This window comes from Corylus avellana, chromosome ca5 (genome assembly GCF_901000735.1).
Source record: "Corylus avellana chromosome ca5, CavTom2PMs-1.0".
In the NCBI taxonomy this organism is placed as follows: Eukaryota; Viridiplantae; Streptophyta; class Magnoliopsida; order Fagales; family Betulaceae; genus Corylus; species Corylus avellana.
In genome coordinates this window covers 6,446,116-6,456,102 of record NC_081545.1, presented here as the reverse complement: position 1 = coordinate 6,456,102, position 9,987 = coordinate 6,446,116, and the positions used below count along the sequence as shown (strand labels likewise).

Sequence of the window (9,987 nt, the reverse complement as noted above, 5' to 3'; positions counted from 1 at the left end):
AAAAAAATAAAAACAGCCGTATGGGGTGGCCGAAACCACGCTCAGCCCCTTGGACCACCCCCAAATGCACCCGATCCCTCTTTTTTTTATTTATTTTTTTTGCCAAGGGGGTGGGCCACCCCCTTGGCCATGGGGGTGGTCGAACCACCCCCAGATCGGCCAGGGGGTGGCTCCAGCCACCCCATCTTTCTCCTTCTTTTTTCTTTTCTTTTAATATTTTGCTTTAAAAAAAAATTAAGTAAAAAAATCAATTTTTGCTGCTGACACTGTAGCTGAAACAGTGCCGTTCCAGCTATAGTGCTGGCCCTAGCTGTTGGCAAACAAGCCTTACGTGAGGAACACAAACTCTCAGTTTCGCAGTGCTGGTCCATCTTACAAGATTTAACGTTAGTCAAATCAAACAAAAAAGGCAAAACGACAAGTAGAATTGATGATAGAAGTTACCTCACATGATCACATCACATGCACCTCTCACTTGGACTAGTAGAAGGAAAAACAAAATACTAATAGCAACACATGACTTTGAGAAATTTAAGTCATTCACGACATATTAGCCAAATTTTCTTCTTTGGCTAATAAAAAGACACAAAGAGGATAGCAGTCATCTTTTTAACATTATTCGTAAAAAAAAAAAATAATAATAATAATAATTGAGTTTGAAGGTTAAGTCTGACTCTAGCATGATCATAAAATATAAATTAAATTGTGCGTATAATTGTAAATATTAAATTTCACACTAAAAAGAATTATAAAAAAATAAATAGGTGAACAATATGACAGCTCTACTCACTACTACACATTACTAGTGGAGACAAGAAAAAGCATTGCTTTACGAAAGTGATTGGACAGATGCTTCCATCCTAATGTTCTTTTGTACGCAATATTAAATATGATTTTTGGACTGTTTTTGAAAGCTGGCCGGATGTCTTGTCTATAACATCATTGACTATTGAATACCTAGCAATTGTTTTCATGCAGCTGAAATTCCCGTGCACCCCTTTAACTATAAGTGATTGTTAGAAATTTAAAAATTTGCAAAGTCGATATCCTACGTTTTAGGCTTTTTTATAATTTCATCAATTTTTATTTTTTTTTAATTATTACAATGCCCTCCCCTCTTCCTAATTTAGTGAAAATTTTGGTGACCGTGGCCGTGGACTGACCCACGGTCATGTTGTGGGTGAGTCCAATGTATTTTTTAATTTTCACTTTATTTTCTTTTAAATGGGGCATTTTAATTAAATAAAAAAAAGGGTAGAATTAAAATGAGCTGCCGCGTAAGATATCGACATTACAAAATTTTAAATTATGATATTATGATTACAAAACTACTTATTTTTCTAGGAGTGTAAGTGAAGTTTTTGAAGTTGGAATTAGTTGATTTGATCCTTTAATTTTAAGACCATTAAAACGTGATCAATGAATTCAATAAATGGTAGCAGAAACGTGTGATTGTGATGCGTTTAGAGAACTAGCAATAGTTTCTCAATCATTTTTGTTTAAGTTTAAGCATCCAAGTTACTTTTTTATTTTCTTATACAAATACACACCATAATAAATTCTTTTAACTGTTCTCTATATCATTAAAATAATATTTTTTCTTTCTTCTTTTTTAGTTTTTTCTTTTTCTTTCTTGAAACTCTTTTCTTCTCTCATGTCTCCGTCTTCTTCTTCTCTAATGTCTCCGTCTTCTTCTTTCTTGAAACTCTTTTCTTCTATCAGCCAGCAAAGGAACAAAACCAGCCAAACACGGAATCACCAAACAGAAAACGAGAAACAAAGGCTCCAAATTCGGTGATGAAACCGAAAATCTAAATCCAAAATACAAGGAATCGACGACGGTGGCTCAACAATCCTCAGTTTTTGAGTGTTGGGTCTCAGTTTCTGAATCGACGACGGTGGCTTAACAAATTCGTCCGATTTCTGAGTGTTGGGTCTCCGATTTTGTCTGTCTGCGATTTCATTTTCATTTGGGATTTTGACTGTCTGCGATTTCGTCCGTTTACGACTATCCATCTCTCATTTTGCTGTTTGTTTGGTGTTATTTGCAGTATGTAGTGGTGATTTTGCTATTTGTTTGGTGAGGTGCGAGAGAGAAAGACGGAGAGAGGGAGAGACGCGTGAAAGAGAAAATGCTTCAACGAAAAAGAAGAAATCATGGGGACGCGTGAAGGAGAGAGGAGAGAGATTTTTTTATAATTTAATAATGCATTGGGTTGCTACAACATTTCCCAATGCATTGAGAAATACCGTAACAACCCAATGGAATAAGTTAAGTATAAGGCTTCTAAAGTGATTGTATTTTTGTAGTTTTTCTCTTTTTTTTTTTAAACATAGGAAAGAAAATGTCATATAAGGCATCTGCTGCTAGTGCTCTTACTATACAAGCTTTTTTTCTTCTTCATATATATCTAGTATTGCCAAATGAAAATATAAGAAAATTTACTTCTTGTCTTTTCTATCACAAGTGTACTAATTTGCAGGATTTGCAATTGTTAAAGTAATGATAATGTAATTAAATTTACTTTTTCCTATAAAGTTTAAGTTTTTGAGATAAGTGATAATTTAACATGGTATCAGAGCCATTTGTGACTCATGTTTCTCACATGCATGGCTTCTTCTTCAACAGACCCCTCCCCTTCACTCCATAGCTTGCAAAACTTTTTTCAAAACAAATTGAAAGCCAATAACTATTGCCTCTCGAAAACACAGATTGTCCCTCTCGAAGTAACCATTGGAGATCACTTTTCTCTCGAAGTATTTGATTTATCCTTTGCTATGTTCTATTACTAATTGGTTCGAATCATACAACATCTTGATATTTTGGTGCTTACCAAAATATTTGACACAATTTCAAAAAAAAAATTGATATTCCTCAAAAGTCTGACAATAAACTACATTATGCTCATAATGTTTTTTTTTTTTTTTTTGAGATAAAACTTGTTTATTAACTAACAAATATCATCAATTTTGATGTAAATTTAGATCAAATTCATTTTAGAACACTTTTTTTTAGGCTACGTGAAACCACGTTTATCTGTGAACTTATTTTTTAGACCCCTTTTTTAAAAGGCAACTAGCAAGGGTCGAATTGAAAAGCACTAAAGTATATTCATATACCACTTTTACAAATGAGGCAGGTTGACGTGTCCACTCAACAGTCCAAGTACGTCCATCTCTGACGTCAATGTACCTGTGTCGACTACTGCTAGCGCTTACCAATTTTCCTATTTTTATTTTTATTTTTTATCTATGGTGTTTGAGTGAAACAATAAATATTTTATGTTGTTGGGGAGATTGATAATTGAAATTCATAAAAATAAATAAATAAATAATTAATTAATTAATTAAAAAAATTATATTTTGGAAAGTCTTTGAGTGAGGTTATAATAAGCTTAGGAGTTTGAGTTATTTATAAATATATTTATGGTAAAAATAAAAAGCAAAATTAGAGATAGAAAACAAAAATGTAATCAAACGTAGCCTAGAAGCTACTTTATTTGCGACTAGTTTTTCATTTTCGGCACACATCTTTGCCACACGTACATGTTTGATATTAATAGAGAAAGGTCTATCTCTCAATGAGTCAAACAGGCTCTATTATTAATGACAGGACTCGATTTTTTGCTTTTTTGTCTGGTGCTCCATGCCCATCTCCATATTGGTATGTGCATTGAGCAATCCGAGCAAGGTTGATTGCTGTTACCACTAAATTTTCTCCAAATGGAGAATCAACTACTCGCTCTTCATTCATCTTTTTCCAAATCCTATCAATCATGTTTCTCATGTGTTTACTAGCAATTTCCTCGGAAACACCAGTGTCACGCATGTAGCAATGAATTGAATTTGCAGTTTCGCCTCTCTTTAATTCTCCCTGTATTTCAAATAAGCAGCTAAATATGTTAGTCTAAAGTAGTGCTTCCAAATATGATCATATAGACCCTAAAATTCATTCAACACAAAAGACACTGTGGAATGCTGTAAAATAAATACCGCTGAAGTACTGAGATCATTGCAAAGTCGAAAAATAATTGAAGGCCAACGCAAAAGGTCGTGGTATTTTTCTAAGCCCTCAAGTCCCTGCTTTGTGAACTCTTCATTCAAGAAAAAATAAGAATGAACAAGGGCAATCGCCCCCGAAACCGATAGCCAAGCATTATCAAGATAGTCCTTGAAGGTTGGCATTTCTTTGTTGTAACTCCACTTTGCTTCTTGTAGGAATGTTTTGCACAGGTCAGCCCACTAAAATAAAAGAAGAAACCCCAAGACTATTAGGTTTAATATTTCAAAGGAAATTCTATTCATCTAAAAAAAAAACAATAGGATTGTTGCACATACTGCTTTTGTTAGGTATGGAAGGGTGTTATGTCCTTTCTCCTTAAGTGTTTCATATACCATCTCATTAATAGTGTTGTAGAGAGCTAAGAAGCATAACTTCATATAGTGGGGAAGATTTTTCACGGCATTGATATCCCATCTGAAAACACCATGCATCGAGAAATTAAGAGTATGATTTTCTTAGTTGTATAACATAAAAGTTATAAGTAAGGGATTCCATTACATTCCTAGTTTTTCTCTCTTTTTGTCTCATATTTTTATTTTTATTTTATTTTTTTGGGTGGGGGTGGGGGTGGGGTGGGGTTGAGAAAGGGGAAATTAAGGGAAGAGTTATCAAGAATTAACCTTTCAACCGCATCAGTAAATAGCTCTAATTCATCCAAGGTACCATAAACATCATAGACATCATCAATGGTGGTAACAAGAGCAGCCACTTTCGTTAACCCTTTACGAAAATTACTTAATTGAGGTTCAAAGGCCATTCCTATTGTCCAAAAATAGCATTCCATCAATCTATCTCTGGTGAAGCTCAACTTGTTTGCCAGACCCATATCTTTCCACCACCTAAAAGTCATAAAGTGAAATCAAATAAGTTTTCAACTTAACATTCAAGTCATGGCAAAGTCAATTTTCAACTTTTAACAAAAGTCTACCTTAATTACTTATGTGAACAAATACTTCAAACATTTCTTACGTACCTTGACATATCTTGAAGTTCTCTTTGAAACACAGACTGCACTATGTTAAAATCCAACTTTGCAAGTTCAAGTAGAAGAGAATTTGCATCTTCCCTCTTATTGTATGCCTCAATATACCACCGAGCTTCTAGCCTTAGCATTCTATGGTGCAATGGAACCTCCAATGCATGACTAACTTGTTCTGCCATGCTTTTGCTCACATCTCCTTTGAGGTCCTTGAGATGCATTCTTGTGAATGTCGTGGCCTCGTCCAAGAGGTTTTCTCCTTCAAAGCCAAGATAAGAAGCTTCATATAGACTCAACATTCCTTTGACATCCTTTGTAAGGCATTCCTTGAAATTCCCACTATCGTCCTTGAAACTGTTAAATACATCTGCGATTCATACAAATATGATATAAGAAGATGGTGAGATGAACATGGGAAATGAAATCAAAAAGCTTTAATTAGCGACTGTATCATATACGTACCTTGAGAGACCTGATAGCCTTGTTGTCTGAGGAGCCTAAAGCTTAGAGCAGTAGCATGGAGACACTTGTCAATTCTTTCATCATTACAGCCTTTCGAAGATGCATAGTTGTCAAGGGCTCTTGTTATTTCTGTCTCAAATCGGTATCCCAAACCTAATCGTTGAACATCGTCAATCAGTTCAAGAGTTGCCAATGAGTCTGCGTTTTCATTATGAATCATACTCCTCACATCCTCCTCCAGCTTCTTTGCCCTATCTTTGTACTTTTCATCCTGTATGCATGCATGATCACAATATTTGAGATATCTAAATATGTATACCGTACGTTAATGATAATAATTGTTAATATTAAAATTGAAATCAAGGTAGGGGAAATAAATAAAGCACACGTTGGTGTTATACATATAAAGAAATGGTTCATGGTTACCGCATAATGATTGTTTAAGGACTGCACAAAATCGTAACTCCAGAAGCTTGGCTTGTAATTGGCGGACTGTCTTTCAACTTGTAAAGGGGAAGCTTGTGTTTTTGCTGAGCATCGGGACTGCCCACATTTGTGGTCGAGAAGAAGAGGTGTCTTTATCTTTGTGTTATTTTGGAAAGCCATGAGGCAAAGAGAAACTGTGGGATAAGGGGAATACGCAGATTGGTGACATTCCACGTATAGCAGTCGTGAACCGCTATATATAGAATTTCTTTCATTAAGTACTTGTGGGACACTGGCCACTGACAAATGTTTGGTTGATTAGTTAATTAACATAGCGTACGTGAAACGCATGGGCTGCGATATGATGGCGAATTCACCCAGGGTTTATGGTTCCCAAATTGGGCAGCCAAAATACCATGTTTTTGCTGGATGCAATGCTCTAACTGGTCCCAATTAAGGATGTTTTATTGACATATCAACAGAAGTAACATCTTAATTAACCACCAAAGAGTCCCGTGCAGGATTACAAGGGTTATGATGTGTGTGTATGTAAAGTAATATTTCTACACTTATTTTCACTTTTTCACATACATTTATTATATTATAGGGGACTTTTAAAATAATAATTGAATATAATTATAAGATAAATTTTTATTGAATTTTAATTTTATAATAATTTTTAAAGTCACTCATAAATATTAAAAAATAAATATAAAGAAGTCCGATTAAGTGTAGTGTTACGAGTATTATGTATATGACTTGACTAATTTGTCAGTCAAGCTGTCATGGAGGAGACGTAGGTTGAATGGTAACCTAGCTAGGGACAGAAATTTAATTTCTGTCCGTAACCTAAAATACTTTTCAATCTAAAAATAAAAAATAAAATAAAAATAAAAATATGCTTCAAAACATATTAATAAAAGCAATAATTTGAAAGTAGAATATTATATGTAGGCCACAAAACCAATTATTTGAAAGCAGAGCTGATCAAGGCCACAAGTTTGAAGTATACAAAATTAATGTCATTTAAATCGTACGTAGAGGTAGATATCTGAGATGACGAAGAAAATGTTGCATCACTCCGGAAATGATATGTTTTATCATAACGTGAATGGCGGTCCCAATATTTAGAGAGACGTTGAATTAGCATGTGAATGGCCCCAATGCGTCTAGGCACATCCGATTAGGAAAATCTCCAATTTAATTCATTTTTAACTTTTATGGAAAGAATCCCCCCCTTTTTTTTTTACCACATATCTGCACAAGAAAGAAAAAAAGAAAAAGAAAAAAAAGAGGAATATTAAATTTAATAACTTTTATTTTATAAGACGTGATTTTCGACCAATTAAACTGTGTCAGTGATACCAAAAATGTTTTATTTACATGTGCACCTCAGAGCATCACTACCAGTTGTTGCTCTAAAACTTTGATATTGTATGTGTTTTAGCTAATATGAGACTAAAATCACGTTAATACCTTGTTTTCTCTTTATTTAAAATACATACGGTGGAAATAGAGATAGAGATTCTCATGGTACCATTTTTGTGGCCTTTTTTTTTTTGTTAAACGAGTGATGCAGATTGAATGGTAGAAATTTTAAAATCCTTTAAAGAAACTAACGGATTCTTTTATTAAGCTGGAGTATATTTGACTAAAGTTTTATTAATTCTCTTTTCTTTTCTCCTCGTTCAGGCGGTTTAGCTATATATATATAGATCAAGGCCTACGACACTTTGTTGCAAGAAGCACTGCAAAATAATTACAGATTACCAAAAACATACTTTTAACAACGTCGGCCAAAATATCATTTAGCCGGATGCATGCATGGAATGTTCTAAGTGCCTGGTCCCAAAGATGTGTTGTCAGACAAGCTGTCGAGGAGGAGACGTAGGTTTATTGGTAACATATATAGTCCGTAACGTCTGCATCAAAATGTGAAACACATATAGATGGGTACGTACAGATTTTTTTTTTTTTTTGTCCAAAAAAAATATTTATAAACAAATCAAATACAAAACAATTTTATCTCTCACTCTCACACACACACACACACATATATATATATAATACTTTTTCAATCTAAAAATAAAAAAAATCGCACAAAACATATTAAGAAAACCAATAATTTGAAAGCAGAGCTGATCAAGGCCAGAAGTTTGGAGTAGACAAAATTAATGTCATTTAAATCGTAGAGGAAGATATCTGAGATGACGAATAAAATGTCGATCACTCCGGATGTGAATGGGGTCCCAATATTAGAGAGACGTTGAATTAGGATGTGAATATGGTCCCAATGTGTCTAGGGACATCCGATCAGGAATATACCCATGAAAACCTCCAATTTATCTTTAACTTTTATGGAATAACACCTGTTTTTTTTTTTTTTTTTTTTTTACACGTGCATACAAGGAAAAGAAAAGAGAATGAAGATTCGATCTAATAATTTTTACTTCATGAGGCGTGTCAGTGGTACCAAAGATATTTTATTTACATGTACTCAAGAGAAGTTCGTGTCCCAATTCCAAATGATGTCTATCTCATATTAGATAATAACTTTTATAAGGTCTTAGCATAAATCAAGATCTTTGTGCCATCCAATGAAGGCATACAAAATCAGCGTGAAACACTTTAACAAAAATGAACAAAAACACATGAATTTTATTCGTTAAGACCTCATACGCCTTAAAATAAAAGATCTTGAGAATAAAATTTTCCTATTCATCCTACCTATACCAACCACCAGCCACTAGATCTCACCGCCGGCCAGCCTAGACCACGCTGGAGACAACGCCAACCAGACCACATTAACAAGCTCAAACTCTGCTCATATTAAGAGTTTTTTTTTTTTTTGCAATATGGTCTGCTCTCAATGAGAGAGAGAGAGAGAGAGAGAGAGAGATATATATATATATATATATATATATATATATATATATATATATATATTATCGGCGTGGAGGAGCGCTGTGGGCGGCGTCGTGGCCGGGGGAGGTGGCGGCAGCAAGTTTGGGTAGATGAATAGGAAAAGTGGGAAATAAGTTTTTTAGGCGAATATGAGTAATATGAATATAAAAATCAGGTGTTTTGCTTATTTTGCTTAAGGTGCTCCATGTTGAATTGTTAGGCTGTTATTGGAGGGCACAAAGTTCTTAATTTGTGTTAAGACGTTGTAGAAGTTATTTTTCTCATATTATCACTACCAGATCCAAGCTCTAAAATTTTGATATTGTGTTTTAGCTAATATGAAACAAAAATCATGTTAATACCTTGTTTTCTCTTTATCTAAAATACATAATTATTTTTTATTAGCAACTTTGATGTAGCATGGCGTCATGGGTTACAAAGACAAACAACAAGAAAGAAACAATTCTTCTTAAAAACTTTGAGTCTATCAAGGATTCAAGGAAAACATAAAAGAAAACTCAACCTTAGAGTATTTCTCATTGATAAACCCATCATAATAAAAATCAACACTGCTTACATATTAGGTCTATTGTATTTATAACAATAATTAAGCAAATTTGGACCAAAAGTAAACCTAAGCCTATTATGAAAATTTCTAGAATAATAAAGGAAAAATTACAATTAAATAAAATCCTAATTTAAATAACGTAAATAATAAAATAAAATAAAATATATTGGATTGCTGGATTATTTGATTTGATAGAATAAAATCTTCATTAAAGTTCCCAATAGGGCAATCAAGTCTTTCGTTCTTGGATTCTTGCTTTTATTTTCATCCAGCTTTCCAATCTCCTTTGTAGCCCCTTTTTACCCAGGAAACATCGAAATTAGCCAAAAAAAAAACATAACTTTGTAGATCTTTGAATTAGCTTTCTAAAGCCACCAAGCTTACTCAAATCCGATATCCAAAACTCGAGAAATAACATTTTTAATAAAACTCATCAAGTACGAATTCCGCCATATATACATCAAACTTTGAGGTAAACACTTGGCCTTATTTATTTATTTTTTAATGACATATAATACATTTTGGTTGGTTAAAATGCATTGGCAAAACAAAGTTGCGAATAATTCTAAAAGGCCTATTTGTGTC

General features: G+C 33.7%; 1 protein-coding gene across 1 annotated transcript; it reads right to left on the bottom strand.

Annotated features, from left to right (window-relative positions):
- Positions 1 to 3,470: 3,470 nt before the first annotated feature.
- Positions 3,471 to 6,149, bottom strand: LOC132182366 (probable terpene synthase 12). Its single transcript, XM_059595595.1, has 7 exons — positions 5,931 to 6,149; positions 5,505 to 5,775; positions 5,037 to 5,409; positions 4,684 to 4,902; positions 4,339 to 4,477; positions 3,994 to 4,242; positions 3,471 to 3,874 (listed from the first exon to the last, which is right to left on the bottom strand). The coding sequence occupies exons 1-7, from the start codon at positions 6,108 to 6,110 to the stop codon at positions 3,587 to 3,589; spliced, it is 1,719 nt and encodes a 572-aa protein (XP_059451578.1). The 5' UTR covers positions 6,111 to 6,149; the 3' UTR covers positions 3,471 to 3,586.
- Between the last annotated feature and the right edge of the window lie 3,838 nt (positions 6,150 to 9,987).

Bases quoted from the DNA above. Each gene is read 5' to 3' on its own strand.
- LOC132182366 (XM_059595595.1), bottom strand. From the start codon at position 6,110: ATGGCTTTCCAAAATAACACAAAGATAAAGACACCTCTTCTTCTCGAC. The intron at 5,776-5,930 runs GTAACCATGAAC...GCATGCATACAG, and splicing joins CCTTAAACAATCATTATGCG to GATGAAAAGTACAAAGATAG. The intron at 5,410-5,504 runs GTACGTATATGA...TATGAATCGCAG, and splicing joins AGGCTATCAGGTCTCTCAAG to ATGTATTTAACAGTTTCAAG.